At 43.9% G+C, this 27,789-nt stretch overlaps 1 protein-coding gene across 2 annotated transcripts in view; it reads left to right on the top strand.

The window, feature by feature from the left end:
• Positions 1–376: 376 nt before the first annotated feature.
• Positions 377–27,789, top strand: part of LOC110536972 (tyrosine-protein kinase JAK2) — a 69,838-nt gene continuing 42,425 nt past the window's right edge. The window contains exons 1-2 of one of the 2 annotated variants that reach the window (XM_036936928.1): positions 377–749; positions 25,059–25,286. In XM_036936928.1, the coding sequence (XP_036792823.1) occupies positions 689–749; positions 25,059–25,286 (289 nt within the window). In that variant the 5' untranslated portion in view covers positions 377–688. The remainder of the gene's footprint in view (positions 750–25,058; positions 25,287–27,789) is intronic. The other variant, XM_036936927.1, reaches the window with a different exon arrangement.

Raw genomic sequence — 27,789 nt, 5'->3', positions numbered from 1 at the left:
GCTCAGGTCCTCGGAGAGGGGAGGGAGAGAATTAGAGGGAGCATGTTTAAATTCACACAGGACACCGGATAAGATGGGAGAAATACTCCAGATATAACAGACTGACCCTAGCCCCCCGACAAACTATTACATGTGATGTGTGTATGTATATATTTGTGATTTGCTGTAGGTCAAATCAATTGCATGTGCTCGATATTTGCTCTCAATTGTTATTGGAAGAAAAAGTACAACAAATTAAAGATATGTGCAACCCTCTGAATGATTCTCTCAACCCAAAGTGACTCCCTTACAACAAAATAGTGAGTAACACTGCACTAGCCAGTCATTACACATACGTTTCCACTCCTCAGACTGCTGGACTGTTCTGTAGCTACACATATCGCACCCTTCCGTCTCCCTACACAACAGTTTTCCAATGAAGTTTGCAATGACATTTCCACTTAAAATCGTCCTCTCCTCCTTTGAACAGTCGTCACGTCCGGTTCTCGTTGCACGAGCAGTTCGAGTCTTCCAATGATCAGTCTATTGCGGCATTGCCTTGTCAGTTAGTTGACTATTACATGTCACAATCGAAGTATAGGCACGTTTAACGCCTTACTGGCTTTTAATGAATGTGACACGAAGGAGCCGACATGAATGGTGAAGCACGCGGACTGTAACCTTAGCGGTCTTGATTTCTGCAAAAGTCATGTCATTCGGAACAGCGACAACCACGATATTCAAAACGGTAACTGTTGGGCAACATTCACGTAAGTAAACGCACAGCTGCTGTCAATCGCTTATCCGTTAGCTAGATAAATTAGCTGACCAGAAAACTAGTTTAGTCCTCTTCACTTGCTACAAAGAACTTGTACAGCAGGTGGTTAGCATTAGCAAGTGAGGCTGTTTTCAGTACATTTTTTATTAAGGAATTTCTAGTAATAAAAGGGGATTTTATTTTCTATTTTCTTCAGTGATTCACTGTGACACAGTCAGTCTCAGTATGAACTGCATGCAAGCACAAGTGCCGCCCACACACTTGTCAGTTTTCAACCAGAGGCGCTACATCCCGATACTTCTGGGGAAACGCATTGCGAAACTGAGAGACATTGGCTGGGTTTCCTAAAAGTATCGTTGTACTAAGATCATCCATCGAAACTAGAGACGATTTTAGTACTACGATGCTTTTGGGAAACCCAGCCCAGGGGTGTATTCATGACTGAAACCGTTTTATTACCAAACGAAGAGTCACCTCAGAGGTATAATAAGAACTGGAGAATGTTTCCAAGATGTCCAACAATTGTTTAAGGTAATCTACTCACTCAGGTTTGCATACGCGGATAAACGTACAGTCAATATGTGATGCATCCGATTTACAGTGCATTCGGAAAGTATTCATACCCCTAGATTTTTTCCACGTTGTTACGTTAACCGATTTAATACATTTTAGAATAAGGCTTTCTCCAGTCTACACACCCACATTGACAAAGCTAAAACAGTTTTACAACTTTTTGCAAATGTATAACAAAAAAAGTATCACATTTACATACGTATTCAGGTAGTTATTAAAGTCTTGGGTAGGACACTACAAGCTTGGTACACCTGTATTTGGGGAGTTTATCCCATTCTTCTCTGCAGATCATCTCAAGCTCTGTCAGGTTGGATGGGGAGCATTGCTGCACAGCTATTTTCAGGTCTCCAGAGATTTTCAATCCGGTTCAAGTCCGGGCTGTGGCTGGGCCATTCAAGGACATTGAGACTTGTCCCGAAGCCACTCCTGCATTGTCTTGGCTGTGTGCTTAGGGTCGTTGTCCTGTTAAAAGGTGAACCTTCACCCCAGTCTGAGGTGCTGAGTGCAGGTTTTCATCAAGGAACTCTCAGTGCTTTGTGCCGTTCATCTTTGCCTTCCTTGATCCTGAGTAGTCTCCCAGTCCCTGCTGCTGAAAAATATCCCCACAGCATGACGCTGCCAACACCATGCTTCACCGTAGGGATGCTACCAGGTTTCCTCCAGACATGATGCTTGGCATTCAGGCCAAATAGTTAAATCTTGGTATCATCAAACCAAATAATCTTGTCTCATGGTCTGAGAGTCTTTAGGTGCCTTTTGGCAAAATCCAAGTGGGCTGTTGTGCCTTTTACTGAGGAGTGGCTTCCATCTGGCCACTCTACCATAAAGGCCTGATTGGTGGAGTGCTGCAGAGATGGTTGTCCTTCTGGAAGATTCTCCCCAGAGGACGCTCTGGAGCTCTGTCAGAGTGACTATCGGGTTCTTGGTCACCTCCCTGACCATGGCCCTTCTCCCCTGATTGCTCAGTTTGGCTGGGCAGACAGCTCTAGGATGAATCTTGGTGGTTCCAAACTTCTTCCATTTAAGATTGATGGAGGCCACTGTGTTCTTGGGCTCTTTCAATGCTGCAGAAATGTCCCCAGATCTGTGCCTCGACACAATCCTGTCCCAGAGCTCTACATAAAATTCCTTTGACCTCATGGCTTGGTTTTTGCTCTGACATGCACTGTCAACTGTGGGACCTTATATAGATGGGTATGTGCCTTTCCAAATCATGTACAATCAATTGAATTGACCACAGGTGGACTCCAATCAAGCTGTAGAATCATCTCAAGGATGATCAATGGAAACAGGATGCACCTGAGCTCAATTTCAAGTCTCATAGCAAAGGTTTTGAATACTTATTTAAATAAGGTATTTCTGTTTTTTATTTTTAAAACATTTGCAAACATTTCTAACAACCTATTTTTTGCTTTTGTCATTATCGGGTATTGTGTGTAGATTGATGAGGGAAAATGAATTATATCAATTTTTGAATAAGGTTGTAATGTGTCCTCTCTGGAGCATGACATCAAGAGCTCTGCTGGCTGACCACTGAGTAGCAACCTAGTGGTGCCAAAAGCCCTGAGCCTGGTTTCCTAAAAGCATCTTAAATATGCGCTATGCAGAACCGCCATTTACTAAAATTCTAGTAGTCTGCCTAATTTCTGATTATGACACAAAAACAAGCAATTTTAGTGTCATTGTACAATCTAAACCACTGTGACATTTTTTCCATAACCCCAAATATTGTATTTTCAGCTGTTTAAAGCTGGTGTACAAAACTGAAGTAAAATAAATTAAACTCAAGAACAGGACGCATAGGACAGATCTACTTCTTCTAAGACTTGCGTTTAATGAGATGGACATACAGTACCAGTCAAAAGATTGAACACCTACTCATTCAAGGGTTTTTCTTTATTTTTACTATTTTCTACATTGTAGAATAATAGTGAAGACATCAAAACTATGAAATAACACATGGAATCATGTAGAAACCAAAAAAGTGTTAAAGTGCTAAACATCAGCCTTAAAATCAGTACACAGAAGTATATATTTTTAAACCTGCATATTTAGCTAAAATAAATCCAGGTTAGCAGGCAATATTAACCAGGTGAAATTGTGTCACTTCTCTTGCGTTCATTACAAGCAGAGTCAGGGTATATGCAACAGTTTGGGCAGCTTCGCTCATTGCGAACTAATTTGCCAGAATTTTACGTAATTATGACATAACATTGAAGGTTGTGTAATGTAACAGCAATATTTAGACCTAGGGATGCCACCCGTTAGATAAAATACGGAACGGTTCACTATTTCACTGAAAGAATAAATGTTTTGTTTTCGAAATGATAGTTTCCCGATTTGACCATATTAATGACCTAAGGCTCGTATTTCTGTGTGTTATTATGTTATAATTAAGTCTGATTTGATATTTGATAGAGCAGTCTGACTGAGTGATGGTAGGCACCAGCAGGCTCGTAAGCATTCATTCAAACAGCACTTTCATGCGTTTTGCCAGCAGCTCTTCGCAATGCTTCAAGCATTGAGCTGTTTATGACTTCAAGCCTATCAACTCCCGAGATTAGGCTGGTGTAACCGATGTGAAATAGCTAGCTAGTTAGCGGGTTGCGCGCTAATAGTGTTTCAAACGTCACTCGCTCTGAGACTTGGAGTAGTTGTTCCCCTTGCACTGCAAGGGCTGCGGCTTTTGTGGAGTGATGGGTAACGCTGCTTCGAGGGTGGCTGTTGTCGATGTGTTCCTGGTTCGAGCCCAGGTAGGGGCGAGGAGAGGGATGGAAGCTATACTGTTACACTGGCAATACTAAAGTGCCTATAAGAACATCCAATAGTCAAAGGTATATGAAATACAAATGGTATAGAGAGAAATAGTCCTATCATTCCTATAATAACTACAACCTAAAACTTCTTACCTTGGAATATTGAAGAGCATTTTAAAAGGAAACACCAGCTTTCATATGTTCTCATGTTCTGAGCAAGGAACTTAAACGTTAGCTTTCTTACATGGCACATATGGCACTTTTACTTTCTTCTCCAACACTTTGTTTTTGCATTATCTAAACCAAATTAAACATGTTTCATTATTTATTTCAGGCTAACAGGATTTTATTGATGTATTATATTAAGTTAAAATAAGTGTTCATTCAGTATTGTTGTAATTACAAATAAAATTAAAAATATCGTCCAATCAGTATCGGCTTTTTTGGTCCTCCAATAATCGGTATCGGCGTTGAAAAATCATAATCGGTCGCCCTCTAGTTTCTATGCAGGTGCATGTTTATCAATCATTAGAAGAAGCAATTTCATAAATTCATCAACATTTATTTTTACTGCTCTAATTATGTTGGTAACCAGTTTCTAATAACAAGCCACCTCGGGGGTTTGTGATTAATGGCCAATATACCACAGTTAAGGGCTGTTAAGCCCTTTTATTTAGCTATCTGTACGCTACTCTGACATTTTTGCCTCGACATAGCCTATTTCATGATGTTTAACGTGCACAATGATGTGCCAAATCTTGATTTAATACATTGTTATAGGGTAAATATTAGAATAAGCCGCCTCAATATTTGTAGCCATACGTGATATCTCTCTAGGAACTGATCCGTCGTCATTATTGTGCAATTATTGTGGAATAATTCTAATGTTAAGGTAAGATTGGAAAGGGAGAATGCTGATCTGAAAGCAGTGCTTCCTTTCTTTCGATCATATCAATCGCTAGGTGCCTCAACAATGCACCTAGCAACATTGTTGAGGCACCTGTTGTCTACGTGGTATTTTGGGAAGCGCATGTTACATCTTTGGCCGTTGTAGGAAAGATGCATCGTTAAAACACTCGTAAGCCTAAGTTCCATTGCTATTGGAAAACTTCCCTAGTCTGCCCTAGAAAGCTGATGTAAATTACGATTGCCAGAACGGCCCAAGACATTTTTGGCCCATATATATATTTTGGCCTTACCGCTATTAGCCCATACAAACGCTTTGAATAACAGATAAACTACAGAGAGTCCCCAAAAAGATCTAAAGGAAGTTTGTTCTGAAGTGTCTGTCCTATATCTAAGAGATATAACAAAGATCAGGAATCCATTTTTTTGGGACATGTAATTCAACCTGTTATTTTTGTCACTTAACAGTCTCCATTTACAGTACCAGTCAAAAGTTTGGACACATCTACTCATTCCAGGGTTTTTCTCTATTTTTACTATTTTCTACATTGTAGAATAATAGTGAAGACATAAGAACTATGAAATAACACATATGGAATCATGTAGTAACCAAAACAAGTGTTAAACAAATCAAAATATATTTTATATTACAGATTCTTCAAATAGCCACCCTTTGGCTTGATGACAGCTTTGCACACTCTTGGCATTCTCTCAACTAGCTTCATGAGGTAGTCCCCTAGAATGCATTTCAATTAACAGGTGTGCATTGTTAAAAGTTCATTTGTGGAATTTCTTTCCTTAATGCGTTTGAGCCAATCAGTTGTTGTGACAAGGTAGAGGTGGTTTACAGACGATTGCCCTATTTGGTAAAAGACCAAGTCCATATTATGGCCAGAACAGCTCAAATAAGCAGAGAAAAACGACAGTCCATTACTTAAAGATATGAAGGTCAGTCAATCCGGAAAATGTCAAGAACTTTGAAAGTTTCTTCAAGGGCAGTTGCAAAAACCATCAAGCGCTATGATGAAACTGGATCTCATGAGGACTGCCACAGGAAAGGAAGACCCAGAGTTACCTCTGCTGCAGAGGATAAGTTCATTAGAGTTACCAGCCTCAGAAATTGCAGCCCAAATAAATGCTTCAGAGTTCAAATAACAGGCACATCTCAACATCAACTGTTCAGAGGAGACTGCGTGAATCAGGCCTTCATGGTCGAATTGCTGCAAAGAAACCACTACTAAAGGACACCAAGAAACACGAGCAATGGACATTAGACCAGTGGAAATGTGTTCTTTGGTCTGATTTTTGGTTCCAACCGCCGTGGTGTGAGTGAACGGATGATTTCCACGTGTGGTTCCCACCGTGAAGGGAGGAGGAGGTGTGGGGGTGCTTTGCTGGTGACACTGTCTGTGAATTATTTAGAATTCAAGGCACACTTAACCAGCATAGCTACCACAGCATGCTGCAGCGAAACGCCATCCCATCTGGTTTGGGCTTAGTCCCACTATCATTTGTTTTTCAACAAGACAATGACCCAACCCCCCTCCAGGCTGTGTAAGAGCTATTTGACCTAGAAGGAGAGTGATGGAGTGCTGCATCAGGTGACCTGGCCTCCACAATCACCTGACCTCAACCCAATTGAGATGGTTTGGGATGAGTTGGTTTGCAGAACGAGGTGTAAAAAAAAAACAAAAAAAAAAACAGCCAACAAGTGTTAAGCATATGTGGGAACTCCAAGACTATTGGAAAAGTATTCCAGGTGAGGCTGGTTGAGAGAATGCCAAGAGTGTGCAAGCTGTCATCAAGGCAAACAGTGGCTACTTTCAATAATATCAAATATAAAAACTGTGTAACACTTTTTTTAGTTACTACATGATTCCATATGTGTTATTTCATAGTTTTGATGCCTTCACCACTAGCCAAATTGTATCTATGATCGTATGTGATGCATTTATTTTATTTTATATGTTCTATTTGTATCTGTAAATTAAAAAAATGATATCAAGCCACACCTGGCCATGATTACAGACACCTGTGTATCCTTTGACACTATATAAACTAGTGGCCCGCAGTGTTTGTCATTGTACCCTGATGAAGACAGCTTGTTTGTCGAAACGTTGGTTATTAGGTAATTCAATTATTGCATCTGAGCTCCTAAAGTGTGTGGCTCTCCTTTTCTTTTTCAGGTGTTTTACTCCGCTAGCCAGCACCTCGCCTAAACAGGTGTTCTACTCCGCTAGCCAGCACCTCGCCTAAACAGGTGTTCTACTCCGCTAGCCAGCACCTCGCCTAAACAGGTGTTCTACTCTGCTAGCCAGCACCTCGCGTAAACAGGTGTTCTACTCCACTAGCCAGCACCTCGCCTAAACAGGTGTTCTACTCCACTAGCCAGCACCTCGCCTAAACAGGTGTTCTACTCCCCTAGCCAGCACCTCTCCTAAACACGTGTTCTACTCCACTAGCCAGCACCTCTCCTAAACAGGTGTTCTACTCCACTAGCCAGCACCTCTCCTAAACAGGTGTTCTACTCCACTAGCCAGCACCTCTCCTAAACAGGTGTTCTACTCCACTAGCCAGCACCTCTCCTAAACAGGTGTTCTACTCCACTAGCCAGCACCTCTCCTAAACAGGTGTTCTACTCCACTAGCCAGCACCTCTCCTAAACAGGTGTTCTACTCCACTAGCCAGCACCTCTCCTAAACAGGTGTTCTACTCCACTAACCAGCACCTCTCCTAAACAGGTGTTCTACTCCCCTAGCCAGCACCTCGCCTAAACAGGTGTTTTACTCCGCTAGCCAGCACCTCTCCTAAACAGGTGTTCTACTCCGCTAGCCAGCACCTCACCTAAACAGGTGTTCTACTCCGCTAGCCAGCACCTCACCTAAACAGGTGTTCTACTCCGCTAGCCAGCACCTCACCTAAACAGGTGTTCTACTCCCCTAGCCAGCACCTCTCCTAAACACGTGTTTTACTCCGCTAGCCAGCACCTCGCCTAAACAGGTGTTCTACTCCGCTAGCCAGCACCTCACCTAAACAGGTGTTCTACTCCCCTAGCCAGCACCTCTCCTAAACACGTGTTTTACTCCGCTAGCCAGCACCTCTCCTAAACAGGTGTTCTACTCCGCTAGCCAGCACCTCACCTAAACAGGTGTTCTACTCCGCTAGCCAGCACCTCACCTAAACAGGTGTTCTACTCCGCTAGCCAGCACCTCACCTAAACAGGTGTTCTACTCCGCTAGCCAGCACCTCACCTAAACAGGTGTTCTACTCCGCTAGCCAGCACCTCTCCTAAACAGGTGTTCTACTCCCCTAGCCAGCACCTCGCCTAAACAGGTGTTCTACTCCGCTAGCCAGCACCTCACCTAAACAGGTGTTCTACTCCGCTAGCCAGCACCTCACCTAAACAGGTGTTCTACTCCGCTAGCCAGCACCTCACCTAAACAGGTGTTCTACTCCGCTAGCCAGCACCTCGCCTAAACAGGTGTTTTACTCCGCTAGCCAGCACCTCACCTAAACAGGTGTTCTACTCCGCTAGCCAGCACCTCGCCTAAACAGGTGTTTTACTCCGCTAGCCAGCACCTCGCCTAAACAGGTGTTCTACTCCGCTAGCCAGCACCTCGCCTAAACAGGTGTTTTACTCCGCTAGCCAGCACCTCACCTAAACAGGTGTTTTACTCCGCTAGCCAGCACCTCTCCTAAACAGGTGTTCTACTCCGCTAGCCAGCACCTCACCTAAACAGGTGTTTTACTCCGCTAGCCAGCACCTCACCTAAACAGGTGTTTTACTCCGCTAGCCAGCACCTCACCTAAACAGGTGTTTTACTCCGCTAGCCAGCACCTCACCTAAACAGGTGTTTTACTCCACTAGCCAGCACCTCACCTAAACAGGTGTTTTACTCCGCTAGCCAGCACCTCTCCTAAACAGGTGTTTTACTCCGCTAGCCAGCACCTCTCCTAAACAGGTGTTTTACTCCGCTAGCCAGCACCTCTCCTAAACACGTGTTTTACTCCGCTAGCCAGCACCTCTCCTAAACAGGTGTTTTACTCCGCTAGCCAGCACCTCACCTAAACAGGTGTTTTACTCCGCTAGCCAGCACCTCTCCTAAACACGTGTTTTACTCCGCTAGCCAGCACCTCTCCTAAACAGGTGTTTTACTCCGCTAGCCAGCACCTCTCCTAAACACGTGTTTTACTCCGCTAGCCAGCACCTCTCCTAAACAGGTGTTTTACTCCGCTAGCCAGCACCTCGCCTAAACAGGTGTTTTACTCCGCTAGCCAGCACCTCGCCTAAACAGGTGTTTTACTCCGCTAGCCAGCACCTCGCCTAAACAGGTGTTTCTTTCGCCTCCAGATGCACCTGTGTAATGATCGTGCTTTTTTTATCAGCTTCATTATATGCCACACCAGTCAGGTGGATGGATTATCTTGGCAAAGGAGAAATGCTCACTAGCATGGATGTAAAAAAAAAAAAAATGTTTACAACATTTGAGAGAAATAAGCTCTTTGTGTGAATGGGGAAAATTCGGTCATCTTTTATTTCAGCTCATGAAACACGGGACCAACACTTTATCTGTTGCCTTTATATTTTTGTTCAGTATATTTGCAGCTTTCAGTTTCTATGTAAGTATGATGATCAAGTGTTCACTCATTGGTCACTTCTCCCCTATACAGCACACAATACAACTAGTTGAGTGCCAGCCCTTCGTTTCTCTCACAGGACGTCTGATTGGCTTTGTTGGCTTGCGTCAGCCAGTATAGAGGACCCACAGTATTTGTTGGACGAATCAAACTGGCTTAGCTGTGAGAGGATTATTCCAGGTAGCAGACCTGACAACCACAGGTCAACTCTGAGCTGCTGCCTCTCTTGCATGGCAGAAGTAGCCTAATCAGTACAAGTCTCAAAGCCCCTTATCCCACGTCCCTTGCCTGAAAACTAGCATGCTGTCAATGTTCCTCTGCCATTATGCAGCATTATGGGGCTTCCCCTCACCTTCCCCCTATAGCTTCCTGTGTATAGTATAGTGCCCACAAATTCAAATCTTGACCTCCAAGCCATTTCCACTGTTCTTTTTCAGTCTCCCCCTCTTCTCATGGACTGCTGGGTTCAATTCATTATCAGGTAGAAGAGAACCAGCAGTAGTCTGGACGTCGTAGGGTAAGATCTGAATACTCCTGGCTGGTATGGTAGCTATACCCAGCCACCCCTCAACCTAACCATGGAACATTCTGTCAATGTTTCTCTGCCATAATGCCTTGTGATTGACCTGATTGTGGAGTTGGTAGGGGGCCTTGCTAGTTGCTACCACCTCACCCCTACTGCAGCCTGTGAAGAAGGGTGTTTGAGCTGCTTCCTCGTTGTCGTGCGCTGCCTGTCATCTTTACAACATCCTGCTCATGAATTCCGTGTCCAGTGGTAGAACTCTTGTGTGAATATGTCTCGGATGCAGTGCATGAGGCTCCTTTTGACATTAGGTCGGTGACAGGGCCGAGGACGGGAACAGTTGTAAGAGTTGTAGACCCATTAGAGTAGATATAGCAAGCCATGTGACATCAAGGCAGGGCAGCCTACAGGACATAGTCTGGCTGCAGTGATAGTGGTTGACCCCAGTTTCCCCCAAAGCCCTGATAAGCCTGGAACAAGTAGGCTAACTCTCTCTGCCTGTGGGCCGATAACAGCAAAACACCATTGACAAACTAGGTTGTGTGTGTGTGTGTGATCTAAACAAGTGAGGGGGGTGGTGGTTTAGAAGATTTTTCAGGGAGAACCCCATGCAGCATGTTTTTATTGTTTCACCAAAACATAGACTGTGGAAGGAACACTGAGCTAGCCTAATTGACATGGAGACTGTGGAAGGAACACTGAGCTAGCCTAATTGACATGGAGACTGTGGAAGGACCACTGAGCTAGCCTAATTGACATGGAGACTGTGGAAGGACCACTGAGCTAGCCTGATTTACATGGAGACTGTGGAAGGAACACTGAGCTAGCCTAATTGACATGGAGACTGTGGAAGGAACACTGAGCTAGCCTAATTGACATGGAGACTGTGGAAGGGCCACTGAGCTAGCCTAATTGACATGGAGACTGTGGAAGGACCACTGAGCTAGCCTGATTTACATGGAGACTGCGGAAGGACCACTGAGCTAGCCTAATTGACATGGAGACTGTGGAAGGACCACTGAGCTAGCCTAATTGACATGGAGACTGTGGAAGGACCACTGAGCTAGCCTAATTGACATGGAGACTGTGGAAGGAACACTGAGCTAGCCTAATTGACATTGGCATGGAGACTGCGGAAGGAACACTGAGCTAGCCTAATTGACATGGAGACTGTGGAAGGACCACTGAGCTAGCCTAATTGACATGGAGACTGTGGAAGGACCACTGAGCTAGCCTGATTTACATGGAGACTGTGGAAGGAACACTGAGCTAGCCTAATTGACATGGAGACTGTGGAAGGAACACTGAGCTAGCCTAATTGACATGGAGACTGTGGAAGGACCACTGAGCTAGCCTAATTGACATGGAGACTGTGGAAGGACCACTGAGCTAGCCTGATTTACATGGAGACTGCGGAAGGACCACTGAGCTAGCCTAATTGACATGGAGACTGTGGAAGGACCACTGAGCTAGCCTAATTGACATGGAGACTGTGGAAGGACCACTGAGCTAGCCTAATTGACATGGAGACTGTGGAAGGAACACTGAGCTAGCCTAATTGACATTGGCATGGAGACTGCGGAAGGAACACTGAGCTAGCCTAATTGACATGGAGACTGTGGAAGGACCACTGAGCTAGCCTGATTTACATGGAGACTGTGGAAGGAACACTGAGCTAGCCTAATTGACATGGAGACTGTGGAAGGACCACTGAGCTAGCCTGATTGACATGGAGACTGTGGAAGGACCACTGAGCTAGCCTGATTTACATGGAGACTGTGGAAGGAACACTGAGCTAGCCTAATTGGCATGGAGACTGTGGAAGGACCACTGAGCTAGCCTAATTGACATGGAGACTGTGGAAGGACCACTGAGCTAGCCTAATTGACATGGAGACTGTGGAAGGACCACTGAGCTAGCCTAATTGACATGGAGACTGTGGAAGGACCACTGAGCTAGCCTAATTGACATGGAGACTGTGGAAGGAACACTGAGCTAGCCTAATTGACATTGGCATGGAGACTGCGGAAGGAACACTGAGCTAGCCTAATTGACATGGAGACTGTGGAAGGAACACTGAGCTAGCCTAATTGACATGGAGACTGTGGAAGGAACACTGAGCTAGCCTAATTGACATGGAGACTGTGGAAGGAACAGTGGGCTAGCCTAATTGGCATGGAGACTGCGGAAGGAACACTGAGCTAGCCTAATTGACATGGAGACTGTGGAAGGAACACTGAGCTAGCCTAATTGACATGGAGACTGTGGAAGGACCACTGAGCTAGCCTGATTTACATGGAGACTGTGGAAGGAACACTGAGCTAGCCTAATTGACATGGAGACTGTGGAAGGAACACTGAGCTAGCCTAATTGACATGGAGACTGTGGAAGGACCACTGAGCTAGCCTAATTGACATGGAGACTGTGGAAGGAACACTGAGCTAGCCTAATTGACATGGAGACTGTGGAAGGACCACTGAGCTAGCCTAATTGACATGGAGACTGTGGAAGGACCACTGAGCTAGCCTAATTGACATGGAGACTGTGGAAGGAACACTGAGCTAGCCTAATTGACATTGGCATGGAGACTGCGGAAGGAACACTGAGCTAGCCTAATTGACATGGAGACTGTGGAAGGACCACTGAGCTAGCCTGATTTACATGGAGACTGTGGAAGGAACACTGAGCTAGCCTAATTGACATGGAGACTGTGGAAGGACCACTGAGCTAGCCTGATTGACATGGAGACTGTGGAAGGACCACTGAGCTAGCCTGATTTACATGGAGACTGTGGAAGGAACACTGAGCTAGCCTAATTGGCATGGAGACTGTGGAAGGACCACTGAGCTAGCCTAATTGACATGGAGACTGTGGAAGGACCACTGAGCTAGCCTAATTGACATGGAGACTGTGGAAATACCACTGAGCTAGCCTAATTGACATGGAGACTGTGGAAGGACCACTGAGCTAGCCTAATTGACATGGAGACTGTGGAAGGAACAATGAGCTAGCCTAATTGACATTGGCATGGAGACTGCGGAAGGAACACTGAGCTAGCCTAATTGACATGGAGACTGTGGAAGGAACACTGAGCTAGCCTAATTGACATGGAGACTGTGGAAGGAACAGTGGGCTAGCCTAATTGGCATGGAGACTGCGGAAGGAACACTGAGCTAGCCTAATTGACATGGAGACTGTGGAAGGAACACTGAGCTAGCCTAATTGACATGGAGACTGTGGAAGGAACACTGAGCTAGCCTAATTGACATGGAGACTGTGGAAGGAACAGTGGGCTAGCCTAATTGGCATGGAGACTGGAAGGAACACTGAGCTAGCCTAATTGGCATGGAGACTGTGGAAGGAACACTGAGCTAGCCTAATTGACATTGGCATGGCTGTGCCCCAATGTCACCCTATTCCCAATAAGGCTCTTGTCAAAAAATAGTGCGCTATATAGGGAATAGAGTGCCATTTGGGAGACACCCTTTGATTAACTCCACCCACCTTTAGGAGTTCAAACAGCTGTAGAAATATAGATTTTAGACTAGCTCAGTTGATGACGTATGAGACTGAACAACAGCCGTGTGAAGTGGCGTCAGTTCACTTTTCAATTTTGCTTAACATAGAGGAAGGACATGTTCAGCTCTTTCTGGGCTACTGTCTACGTGACGGAAGCTGTGCATTCTGGACCTTTTTTAAAGAGGGACGCAGGAGTTCTAATAGAGGAAGTGTCAAAGTGCTGCGTAAATAGTCACACTAAGGTTAAGGCAGTATATTTACATGCCAACCTACTTATGTTCATGTTTTTTCTCCTGCCTTCGTCGTCTGCAGGGACACCACAGTGCAGAAGTGAAGCACAATAACAAGCTGTGGTGTGACGCAGAGGTCCTGAAACATGTTTATGTGGACCTTGTTTAGCCTGTGTGGTTTGCACCTTTATGGTTATGAAACATAATGTCAGCAAGCATAATAGCAGTAAGCATAATGGCAGCAAGCACCCGAGTGCAATGAGTTTCATTTGATTTATTTAGCCAGCATAGTCCACTCAGTAACAATTGCCACTGTTTTCCAGGGAGTCCTGGGTTCCAATGAAAACATACAGATCATATAAAATGTGTATAGATATAAACACAGCATACCCCGTAAGTAACTACAGCTAAAAAAACACAGAACCTTCCCAGGAGCACACATAACCTACCCCAGGAGCACACATAACCTACCCCAGGAGCACACAGAACCTACCCCAGGAGCACACAGAACCCACCCCAGGAGCACACAGAACCCACCCCAGGAGCACACAGAACCCACCCCAGGAGCACACAGAACCCACCCCAGGAGCACACAGAACCCACCCCAGGAGCACACAGAACCTACCCCAGGAGCACACAGAACCCACCCCAGGAGCACACAGAACCCACCCCAGGAGCACACAGAACCCACCCCAGGAGCACACGGAACCCACCCCAGGAGCACACGGAACCCACCCCAGGAGCACACGGAACCTACCCAGGAGCATATAGTCATCATCTTTACAGAAGAAGTCAGTGTAGCCTAGTTTCGCTGCAGCAATTAAAAGATGTATCACTAGCCTTAATTTGTCAAAGTTGCATATCATGGAAATCCTTGAAGACTTTCTGAAATACAGTGGGGCAAAAAAATTACAGGCCTCATCTTTTTAAGTGGGAGAACTTGCACAAATGGTGGCTGACTAAATAATTTTTTGCTCCACTGTATATATATTTTATAGGAGTGCCAATAGCTGGGTTGGAGGCAAGGGAGCCTAGCTTCTTATGGCAACGCTAACATGAAGTTAGGTTTACACTACACTGGGCTGCAATAGCACTGCCAAATTTCCCAAGTTGCCTACCTCTCTGTGTGCTGAGATATATATTTTTTTGACCCATGATATGGCATGTGTTGACAGCAGTAAATCCATTTAGGTCTACTTTTTCAAACCATATGACATCAACTCATGTATAGGATGTGTACCCTTGGACTCTGTGTCAGTGCACACACAGGTAGCAAGGTAGACTGAATGTGTACTGTAGGCTTACAGCATGCTAAGATCAAATATGAGCCGATCATTTTCTGGTTGCATAGCCTATATCATTCATACATTCGTCCTATACATGAATTGCACACAGTCTGAGTTAGATCAGCGTTTCAGATAAGCGTCTATATCGGTTCATTAATACTTACAGTTTATTTCAGGTAATTTCATTCCGGACCAGTCACATGATTAATCTGGCCACACAACGGAACACCAATACAGGCCACACAACGGAACACCAATACAGGCCACACAACGGAACACCAATACAGGCCACACAACGGAACACCAATACAGGCCACACAACGGTACACCAATACAGGCCACACAACGGTACACCAATACAGGCCACACAACGGTACACCAATACAGGCCACACAACGGTACACCAATACAGGCCACACAACGGAACACCAATACAGGCCACACAACGGAACACCAATACAGGCTGAAGTTTTGTGGGAAAGTTTGAGAATCTAAGTTTTGTGTCTATAGGGCTAGGTCTTCTTTGAGAAAGACAATTGAGCTACAATATTTGATTCCAGGGGTCGTGTATCAAGCGTCTCAGAGTAGGAGTGCTGATCTAGGATGCTTCATGTAGGAGGCCCTTTTTTTAATGTCTTGGGTCACGTACTGTAAGAGGTTTGGCAGCAATGTTTGTGATATGTGTGATAATGTCTCTTATGGGCGATTCCCATGGTAATAGTGACCCTGAGACTCTTTTTTTTCAGATAGTGACGATTTGCTTTGTTTGTGCCATTCGGTTATCAAACTTTGCATCTGCACTGTTCTTCAAGTAAATGTGTTCTGGTAAAATGTTCTGTGAAAATTGTACAAAAGTAGTCCTTGTGCATGGAGTTGTATGGTTTGTTTAACTTTGCTATCATTGGTATTTGTTTGACATACATTTTAAAGTGAAAAATCAGAGTCTTGGTGTTTCTCAAAATGCATACTACTGTGCTCCGAGCACACACATTGGAGCACAGGAGGGTCGGAGGAATGAGTCGAAATCAAAGTATGCGAAACAGAGCACGGAGGGACACTTCTCTGATGCGTAATCCTTTTGTACATGTTTTGAAGAATGCATAGTTGCAAGCTTCAATGGAAATCAATGGCGGACATTATTTGAGCTGAATCGAGAGAAAATTAACTCTGACTTCGGAATGAAATATTGCCCATTCACATAACATATTTTGCCTGACTACTATATTTTATCTTGATACGTTAACAAATACGTACTGTGTTAATTTTGGCAGGTTTACCTGTCTACAATACCCACTGTATTGTGACGATCGCACGCCCATAGTAACTCAATTGGGCGAACTGGCTAGCTACTATTGTTAGCTAGCTAGATGTCCACAAGGAATTGGTAGCTAGCTAGATGTCCAGAAGGAATTGGTAGCTAGCTAGATGTCCACAAGGAATTGGTAGCTAGCTAGATGTCCACAAGGAATTGGTAGCTAGCTAGATGTCCACAAGGAATTGGTAGCTAGCTAGATGTCCACAAGGAATTGGTAGCTAGCTAGATGTCCACAAGGAATTGGTAGCTAGCTAGATGTCCACAAGGAATTGGTAGCTAGCTAGCTACGCACAAATAATTTACATCTACCTTGTTAAACATTTAGTTTGAGGTCATTTCTGCCTGTTTAAACTATCTGGTTAGCTAGATTATTATGATTCACATATAGCTAGTTGATTATTATGAAGTAAAACATTTGCTTTGCGTATATCTTGTTTGATCTCTATTGTTGTCATTGTCCTGACTGGAAGAAGGTTCAGAAAAGGGGAAGGTGCAGTGTGAGGTAATATAGTAGGGGGAGTGCTGCTCAGTGTGAGGTAATATAGTAGGGGGAGTGCTGCTCAGTGTGAGGTAATATAGTAGGGGGAGTGCTGCTCAGTGTGAGGTAATATAGTAGGGGGAGTGCTGCTCAGTGTGAGGTAATATAGTAGGGGGAGTGCTGCTCAGTGTGAGGTAATATAGTAGGGGGAGTGCTGCTCAGTGTGAGGTAATATAGTAGGGGGAGTGCTGCTCAGTGTGAGGTAATACAGTAGGGGGAGTGCTGCTCAGTGTGAGGTAATATAGTAGGGGGAGTGCTGCTCAGTGTGAGGTAATATAGTAGGGGGAGTGCTGCTCAGTGTGAGGTAATATAGTCGGGGGAGTGCTGCTCAGTGTGAGGTAATATAGTAGGGGGAGTGCTGCTCAGCGTGAGGTAATATAGTAAGGGGAGTGCTGCTCAGTGTGAGGTAATATAGTAGGGGGAGTGCTGCTCAGCGTGAGGTAATATAGTAGGGGGAGTGCTGCTCAGTGTAAGGTAATATAGTAGGGGGAGTGCTGCTCAGTGTAAGGTGATACAGTAGGGGGAGTGCTGCTCAGTGTGAGGTAATATAGTAGGGGGAGTGCTGCTCAGTGTGAGGTAATATAGTAGGGGGAGTGCTGCTCAGTGTGAGGTAATATAGTAGGGGGAGTGCTGCTCAGTGTGAGGTAATATAGTTGGGGGAGTGCTGCTCAGTGTGAGGTAATACAGTAGGGGGAGTGCTGCTCAGTGTGAGGTAATACAGTAAGGGGAGTGCTGCTCAGTGTGAGGTAATACAGTACGGGGAGTGCTGCTCAGCGTGAGGTGATACAGTAGGGGGAGTGCTGCTCAGTGTGAGGTGATACAGTAGGGGGAGTGCTGCTCAGTGTGAGGTAATACAGTAGGGGGAGTGCTGCTCAGTGTGAGGTGATACAGTATGGGAGTGCTGCTCAGTGTCAGGTGATACAGTAGGGGGAGTGCTGCTCAGCGTGAGGTAATACAGTAGGGGGAGTGTTTATCAAATAGAATGTTTTATATGCTCTCCACACTCTCGTCCCTGCAAGAACGTAATTAAGAGAAAGTCGTCAGAGAATGCACTCTGAGCATAAGACTGTGAAGCACGCTCGGTGTCGATCTGTTAATGTGGAATTGCCCTTGTATAACTTACTGTATTTATTTAAGTACAACATATACTGTATGTATACTCACCTTTGTTCCCATGTCATACCTAGTTACGATGGGGGTAGACATCTATCTGATATGTAAAGATAGCAATTTGCACATTTCTTTACTGTTGCAGTGACCAGTTAGAATGTTTCACATGGTGGAACAAAGATTATACAAATAAGACCCTGTAATTACACCAACAGTTATGATATCCATAATGTATAATAAGCATACTTTTATAATAAGATGTTTTGATAAACAGTGATACAAAAGCAATCCAAGAGAGAGAGGAGATGAGGCAGAGTATATGATCCACCAACTATATCAGAGCGACGATGCAAGCCTACCGTTTGACATGATTATACTGTCCCTCTGGTGCTGTTACTCATGCTATTTCCCAGTACTTTTCTATCCTTCAGCTTTAGGCTGACAACAGTTTACCTATGAATCATCAGGTTTCAATCTGAGGTAAGTGGTGGTTGCTGACTCAGCAAAGCTAAGCAGCATCAATCTGAGGTAGGTGGTGGACGTTGACTCAACAAAGCAGCATCCATCTTGCTACCTGCAGATAATTGTTTGATTCACTACATAGCATCTAGAAGTCATCGAGCAAATTCCAATGAGATGCCACTACAATAAATCAATAAAGAATGCAAACAGTACACCCTAATTAGGCTACATTTTAGTTTCTGGAACATTCCCTGGACTGTTTTTATTTTGTATTTATTCAGATCTCTATCCCCGCCTTAGGCTGTTTGCTCTTGCTCATGTCGATGGTGTAGGATAGACATAAAGTGCTTCCCTGACTGGCTATTTATCACAGATTAGGCATAATTCCAGATGTCTGCTGATGCTAAATGAACTTGTCAGGCCATCCCAGCAGTACTGTCTGAGCTCTGCCAGTCGAGGGCCTGTATGAATCCCAGCTAGCCACCCTCAAATCAGGCCTGTCGCTGAACAAAGACTCCAGAACAAGACCCTTAGCTCCAGACATATTTTTTTTTGCCATCCCAAGAGTAGCACTGTCAGCTTAGATATGATTACTGTACCCTCCCCTGCATTTTTTATTTAACTATGCAAGTCAGTTAAGAACCAATTCTTATTTTCAATGACGGCCTAGGAACAGTTAACTGCCTTGTTCAGGGGCAGAACGACAGATTTGTACCTTGTCAGCTCGGGGGTTTGAACTTGCAACCTTCCGGTTACTAGTCCAACTCTCTAACCACTAGGCTACCCTGCCCTTTAACCCATTAATTGTAGCAGAAAGACGAATGGACTCTTTCTGGTTTTGATTGGCCTTATGTGGTATAGACGCCCGCCTATACCACAGACGCCTATACCACAGACGGACACATTTTTACTGGAATGTTGGTATGATGACTTGTTCCTCAAACATGCTAGTATTTTAACCCCCCCGCTCATTTACACTGCTGATACTCTGTTGTTATCATCTATACATAGTCACTAATAACTCTACCTCCACTCTATACCTCAACTAACCGGTGCCCCCCGCACATTGACTCTGTTACCAGTACCCCCCTGTATATAGTCTCCACATTGACTCTGTACCGGTACCCTCTGTATATAGTCTCCACATTGACTCTGTACCGGTACCCCCCTGTATATAGCCTCCACATTGACTCTGTTACCAGTACCCCCCTGTATATAGTCTCCACATTGACTCTGTACCGGTACCCCCCTGTATATAGCCTCCACATTGACTCTGTACCGGTATCCCCCTGTATATAGTCTCCACATTGACTCTGTACCAGTACCCCCTGTATATAGCCTCCACATTGACTCTGTACCGGTATCCTCTGTATATAGTCTCCACATTGACTCTGTACCAGTACCCCCCTGTATATAGCCTCCACATTGACTCTGTACCGGTACCACCTGTATATAGCCTCCACATTGACTCTGTACCAGTACCCCCTGTATATTGCCTCCACATTGACTCTGTACCGGTACCACCTGTATATAGCCTCCACATTGACTCTGTACCAGTACCCCCTGTATATTGCCTCCACATTGACTCTGTACCGGTACCCCCTGTATATAGCCTCCACATTGACTCTGTACCAGTACCCCCCTGTATATAGCCTCCACATTGACTCTGTACCGGTACACCCCTGTATATAGTCTCGCTATTGTTATTTTACTGCTGCTCTTTCATTATTTGTTACTTATATTTCTTATTCATATTTTTGTTACCTGCTTCGTTGGTTATGGGCTTGTGAGTAAGTATTTCACTGTAAGGTGAAATGTTGTATTCGGCGCATGTGACTAATAAAATTGGATTTGATTTAATCTAATGCTTTCAGAACAACCTGGACATGAGTCAACTTTAACCTTTAGTTTTCAGAACATCACCCGTCTCTAGCTGCTAACTCTGATTGAGGAACTAACGCTTTTTCCATTGAATACTGTCAACAGTGTTCAGGCATAACACTTGCATAGACAGTGATTCACATCCCTATCAACAAGTCAGGTCCTACAAGCCCTAGTTTTGTCGCACCTTGACTACTGTTCAGTCTTGTGGTCAGGTGCCACAAAAATTGGCTCAGAATAATACGGCAGCACGCTTGGCCCTTGGCTGTACACTGGGAGCTAATATTAATCTCTCCTGGCTCAAAGTGGAGGATTGACTTCATCACTACTTTTATTTATGAGAGGTATTGACATGTTGAATACACAGAGCTGTCTGTTTAAACTACTGGCACACAGTTCTGACACCCATGCATACCCCACAAGAGGTCTCTTCACAGTCCTCAAGTCCAGAACAGACGATGGGAGGCACACAGTACTACATAGAGCCATGACTACATGGAACTCTATTCCGCCTGAGGGCACACAGTGTGTTGTGAAATCTGTGAGTATATTGTAATGTTTTTAAATGGTATAAACTGCCTTAATTTTGCTGGACCCCAGGAAGAGTAGCAGCAGCTAATGTAATAAATACAAATATTGACATTGCAGGGATTTTGCTGTCATTGTAATCTTTGTGGGTGAAGTCCAAACATTGAGAGAATTTCAATAATTTGTGATGGACAAACACTTTCCAGTGTTAACTTAAGACTAAAAGACAGTATGCAGAAAAAGATAATGGACCTATAAACAGTGCCTTCGGAAGTATTCAGACCCCTTGTCTTTGTCCACATTATGTTATGTTTACCTTATTCTAAAATTGATTAAATCTGGCTTTTTTTTAATCCCTCATCAATCTATACACAATACCCTATAATAACAAACAGAAACAGGTTTTTAGAGATTTTTGGGAAAAAAATACAACAATAATAATAATAATAATAGTAACCCGGAAATATGACATTTCCGTCAGTAAACACTCCCTTAACTTTGGCAGCGATTACAGCCTCATGTCTTCTTGGGTATGATGCTACATGCTTGGCACACCTGTATTTGGGGAGTTTCTCCCATTCTTCTCTGCAGATCCTCTCAAGCTCTGTCAGGTTGGATGGGGAGCGTCACTGCACAGCTATTTTCAGTTCTCTCCAGAGATGTTCAATCGGGTTTAAGTCCGGGCTCTGGCTGGGCCACTCAAGGACATTCGGAGACTTGTCCCGAAGCCACTCCTGCGTTGTCTTGGCTGTGTGCTTAGGGTCGTTGTCCTGTTGAAAGGTGAACCTTCACCCCAGTCTGAGGTGCTGAACGCAGGTTTTCATCAAGAATCTCTCTGCACTTTGCTCCGTTCATCTTTCCCTCCTATCCTGACTAGTCTCCTAGTCCCTGCCGTTGAAAAACATCCCCACAGCATGATGCTGCCACCATCATGCTTCACCGTAAGGATGGTGCCAGGATTCCTCCAGACGTGACGCTTGGCTTTCAGGCCATAGAGTTCAATCTTGATTTCATCAGACCAGAGAATCTTGTTGTAGAAACATCTCAAGGATGATCAAAGGAAACAGGACCTGAGCTCAATGTTGAGTCTTATTGCAAAGGGGCTGAATAGTTAAGGTTTTTCTGTATTTTATTTTTTTATAAATGTGCAAACATTTCTAAACCTGTTTTCGCTTTGTCATTATGGGGTATTGTTTTAGATTGAGGATTTGTTTTTATTTGATTCATTTTATAATAAGGCTTTAAAGTAACATGGAATAAGTCAAAGGGTCTGAATACTTTCTGAATGCTGTGTGTGTGTGTGTGTGTGTGTGTGTGTGTGTGTGTGTGCGCGCGCATACAGTTGAAGTCGGAAGTTGACATACACTTAGGTTGGAGTCATTAAAACTCATTTTTCAACCCCTCCACAAATTTCTTGTTAACAAACTATAGTTTTTGCAAGTCGGTTAGGACATCTACTTTGAGCATGACGCAAGTCATTTAAAAAAATAAAAATAATTATAATTATAGACAGATTATTTCACTTATAATTCACTGTATCACAATTCCAGTGGGTCAGAAGTTTACATACAAACCGTTTTTAAAGGCACAGTCAAATTAGTGTAAGATTCCAGAAATTGATGTCATGGCTTTAGAAGCTTCTGATAGGCTAATTGACATAATATGAGTCAATTGGAGGTGTACCTGTGGATGTTTTTCAAGGTCTACCTTCAAACTCAGTGCCTCTTTGCTTGACATCATGGGAAAATCAAAAGAAATCAGCCAAGACCTCAGAAAATAAATTGTAGACCTCCACAAGTCTGGTTCATCCTTGGGAGCAATTTCCAAATGCCTGAAGGTACCCCGTTCATCTGTACAAACAATAGTATGCAAGTATAACACCATGGGACCACGCCGCTGTCATACCGCTCAGGAAGGAGACGCGTTCGATCTCCTGGAGATTAACGTACTTTGGTACGGAAAGTGAAAATCAATCCCAGAACAACAGCAAAGAACCATGTGAAGATGCTGGAGGAAACAGGGACAAAAGTATCTATATCCACAGTAAAACGAGTCCTATATCAACATAACCTGAAAGGCTGCTCAGCAAGGAAGAAGCCACTGCTCCAAAACCGCCATACAAAAGCCAGACTATGGTTTGCAACTGCACATGGGGACAAAGATCGTACGTTTTTGAGAAATGTCCTCTGGTCTGATGAAATAGAAATAGAGCTGTTTGGCCATAATGACCATCGTTATGTTTGGAGGGAAAAGGGGGAGGCTTGCAAGCCGAACAACACCATCCCAACTGTGGGTGGCAGCATCATGTTGTGGGGGTGCTTTGCTGCAGGAGGGACTGGTGCATTTCACAAAATAGATGGCATCATGAGGCAGGGAAATTATGTGGATATATTGAAGCAACATCTCAAGACATCTTGGTCGCAAATGGGTCTTCCAAATGGACAATGACCCCAAGCATACTTTCAAAGTTGTGGCAAAATGGCTTAAGGACAACAAGGTCAAGGTATTGGAGTGGCCATCACAAACCCCTGACCTCAATCCTATATAACATTTGTGGGCAGAACTGAAAAAGCATGTGCGAGCAAGGAGGCCTACAAACCTGACTCCTTTACACCAGCTCTGTCAGGAGGAATGGGCCAAAATTCACCCAACATATTGTGGGAAGCTTGTGAAAGGCCACCCAAAACATTTGACCCAAGTTAAACAATTTAAAGACAATGCTACCAAACACTAATGTATTGTATGTATGTAAACGTCTGACCCACTGGGAATGTGATGAAAGAAATAAAAGCTGAAATAAATCATTCTCTCTACTATTATTTTGACATTTCACATTCTTAAAATAAAGTGGTTATCCTACCTGACCCAAGACAGAGAATTTCTACTAAGATTAAATGTCAGGAATTGTGAAAACTGAGATTAAATGGATTTGGCTGAGGTGTACGTAAACTTCCGACTTCAACTGTTCAAATATATATCTTTGAGAACTAACAATCAGCTAAGTAAAAGCTAGACAGGGAGAATTGAAAATTCCAAAAACAATGAATTTAGCTGTATTGATTTTATGTTTGTGCAAATTAGTTTTGAAACAGCAAAATGTCCTGTCAGATCCATCCCAGAATATGTGTACTGAAATATAAATGCAAAATGTAAAGTGTTGGTTTCATGAGCTGACATACAAGATTCCAGAAATGTTCCATAGGCACAAATAGCTTATTTCTCTCATGTTTTGTGCAGTAATGTGTTTACATCCCTGTTAGTGAGCATTTCTCCTTTGCCAAGACAATCCATCCACCTGACGGGTGTGGCATGTCAAGAATCTGATTAAACAGCATGAGCATTTGCGCAGGTGCATCTTCTGCTGGGACAATAAAAGCACACTCTGAACTGTTTTGTCACACAACACAATGCCATAGATGTTTTGAAGGAGCGTGCAATTGTTATGCGGACTCCAGGAATGTCCACCAGAGCTGTTGCCAGAGAGTTGAATGTTCATTTCTCTTCCGTAAGCCGCCTCCAGCGTTGGTTCAGAGAATGTGGCAGTACATCCAACCTGGCTTCGCAACCGCAGACCATGTGTAACCACGCCAGCCCAGGACCTCTACATCTGGCTTCTTCACTTGCGGGATTGTCTGAAACCAGCCACCCCTTTTTTGTGTGGAAAAACTCATTCTGATTGGCTTAAAAATGTCTGTACATCGTCAAGATGGGAGTTCTCTAAAATCTAGCTGCTTCGACGGGCCGGTGTGACAGTGCCATTTGCCACACCCCCTGCCAAGCCCACCACCTAAGTCCCTTTTGGATCCAGAAAAAACCCTAGTTTGTAAATTCTATTCTCAGCATTGGCCATAACGAACTGTAAACAATGCAGAGCAGTTCATGTTTATAGCTCACTAATGACACGCGTCATAATCATGACACTCAACTGACTCGCCCCTCTGCCCCTCCCCCATCACCCCTTTCTCTCTCTCTCTCTCCCCATACTCTTTATCCTCCCTCCTCCCCTCTACACCGTATTTCTCTCCCTTCCCTGCAGTGATGGACATGGAGTCTGCATTATGTCCCTCGTCCAATCAGAACGGCTGCATCCTGAACCCACTTCCTGTCTCCGAGACCAAACAGGAACAGGAAGTAGCTCCACCTCCCTGTCTGAGGGTGCACCTGTACCACCTGGGCCAGGGCGGAGCCAACAGCCAAGACCTCACCTACCCGGCAGGGGACTATGTGGCTGAGGAGCTGTGCATCGACGCGGCCAAGGCATGCGGTGAGTGAGCCAGTGCTCAATGTTTTTCTGCTCCAAAGGAGATTATTTAATAAAGCATGAACAATGTTGAGTGGAATTAAAGCCATAAACAAGGACTGACACATACTGCATCGGGTTAGTAGGGCTTAGTTTGGGAACGAGATAATAGACATGCTATTTTCCCCTCGGTGCTTGTTTGAGGTATTAAAGTGTGGACAGGTTTGAGACTTTGCCGTTTTGTTCACTGTGCTCTCCTGTCTCTGACTTTAACTCTAAAGCATCTTCTCTGGCCATTAACCAAACCACTTCAGCGCTTGTTTCGTTAGCCTTAACGTTTGGCTAAAACCCTTTAGTGATTGTTTCGTTAGCCTTAACGTTTGGCTAAAACACTTTAGTGATTGTTTCGTTAGCCTTAACGTTTGGCTAAAACACTTTAGTGATTGTTTCGTTAGCCTTAACGTTTGGCTAAAACACTTTAGTGATTGTTTCGTTAGCCTTAACGTTTGGCTAAAACACTTTAGTGATTGTTTCGTTAGCCTTAACGTTTGGCTAAAACACTTTAGTGATTGTTTCGTTAGCCTTAACGTTTGGCTAAAACACTTTAGTGATTGTTTCGTTAGCCTTAACGTTTGGCTAAAACCCTTTAGTGACTGTTTCGTTAGCCTTAACATTTGGCTAAAACACTTTAGTGACTGTTTCGTTAGCCTTAACATTTGGCTAAAACACTTTAGTGATTGTTTCTAGTGTCAATAGACTGTGAGTGGTTCAGGTTTAAGCCAGATTAATTTAAAATGCTTCGGCTACAGCATAGGCCTATACCAGTAGCCAAACACACACACCCTCGAGAATGAGAAACCACTGCCCGCAGGCTTCAGGGGCCTGGATTGTCTGCTTGGTGATCCAGATCCACACACACCAGGGTTTCCGTTAGGGAAATGTGACGCCGGACAACGTGACCGGGAAGATTTTAATGTACCAGCCATTTGAGAAATGTACCGGTCTCGTATGCATTGAGTGCGTTGCCCATTAGGGTGTCTACCCACGGTGGCCAGAATTACACATTCGGGTGTCTACCCACGGTGGCCAGAATTACACATTCGTTACGTTGCCCATTAGGGTGTCTACCCACGTTGGCCAGAATTACACATTCGTTACGTTGCTCATTAGGGTGTCTACCCACGGTGGCCAGAATTACACATTCGTTACGTTGCCCATTAGGGTGTCTACCCACGTGGCCAGAATTACAGATCCCATTTAGGTTATGGTAATGCATCTTAACGGAACATGCAACTCCTGTAATGAAACGTGAAATAACATGTCATTTTCAAACATTTGACAAAATGCAATTTGCGGGAACATGCCATTCAAAACAGCACACCACTCTCTCTCTCTCTCTCTACCGCACCTGCTATTTCGACCTCTGAATTCCCAGCTATGAAAAGCCAAGTGACATTTCCTCCTGAGGTACTGACCTTTTGCACCTTCTACAACCTCTGATTATTAGATCCTGCTGGTGATTATGAACGTTTGAACATCTTGGAGAACAATCTGGCCTTAATGACCATGTGTTGTTATAATCTCCTAGGATTGTGACTAGGATTGTGCCTTTTGGCTTCTGCACAACGAAAGAAAGTTGATATGAAAACCAAGGGAACAGTAGAGGAATGTTGTATGAGGAAGTCTTCCATAGGCCGCATGTCTAATTAGGCCCTAAAGTAAAAAAAACATATTTATATAATTACTCCTGTCTATACATAAATCAAATGAGGGTCTTTCATAGGCTGCATGTCTAATTAGGCCCTAAAGTTTAAAAAAATATTTATATAATTACTCCTGTCTATACATAAATCATATGAGGGTCTTTCATAGGCTGCATGTCTAATTAGGCCCTAAAGTTTAAAAATATATTTATATAATTACTCCTGTCTATACATAAATAAATAAAATCATCCAAAATACTTCACCAGAGAGCATCACTTGGCCACAGAGGAATGGATAATCATTAGCTTCTTTACAAAAATGAGCTGTGGACTGTTTGAAATCACAAGCTCGTAGGCTGTGTCTATTTGGGAAGCCCACATGGCAATAGAGGCCTAGCTGATTTGCTGTCAGTGAAAAGCATCTAAAATATATTTTAAGATGGTTTCTTGAGTATAATTTAAAATGTTGAGACAAGATGGGGAGGGGTGTGTGGCGAAGAAAAAGGCACGTCTCTCAGCTACCCAGAATGCCCTGTCTCCCGTCAATTCTTGCGCATTCATTGTTTCATGTGAATTGTTTGGCCTTTGTTTGTTTGTCTATTCCCCATTTACATATGTAACCAGTAATAAATGAACTGTTAATCCCTGTCATTTGGTTACATACATTTCTGTCAAAGCATTAGTCATTTACTGTTCTCATTCTCGCAGTGGAAACACTGTTTGCTGAGTTCGGGAAGCATAGAAATAGTGCACGTAGAACAGATCTACCGCTTCTTAGACTGGCTTTCAATGAGAGTGACAAATCTATAACTCATATTTTTATG

This window comes from Oncorhynchus mykiss, chromosome 12 (assembly GCF_013265735.2).
Source record: "Oncorhynchus mykiss isolate Arlee chromosome 12, USDA_OmykA_1.1, whole genome shotgun sequence".
Classification (NCBI taxonomy): Eukaryota; Metazoa; Chordata; class Actinopteri; order Salmoniformes; family Salmonidae; genus Oncorhynchus; species Oncorhynchus mykiss.
Note: the sequence above shows the minus strand (reverse complement) of the source record. Positions and strands in the feature narration are given on the sequence as shown.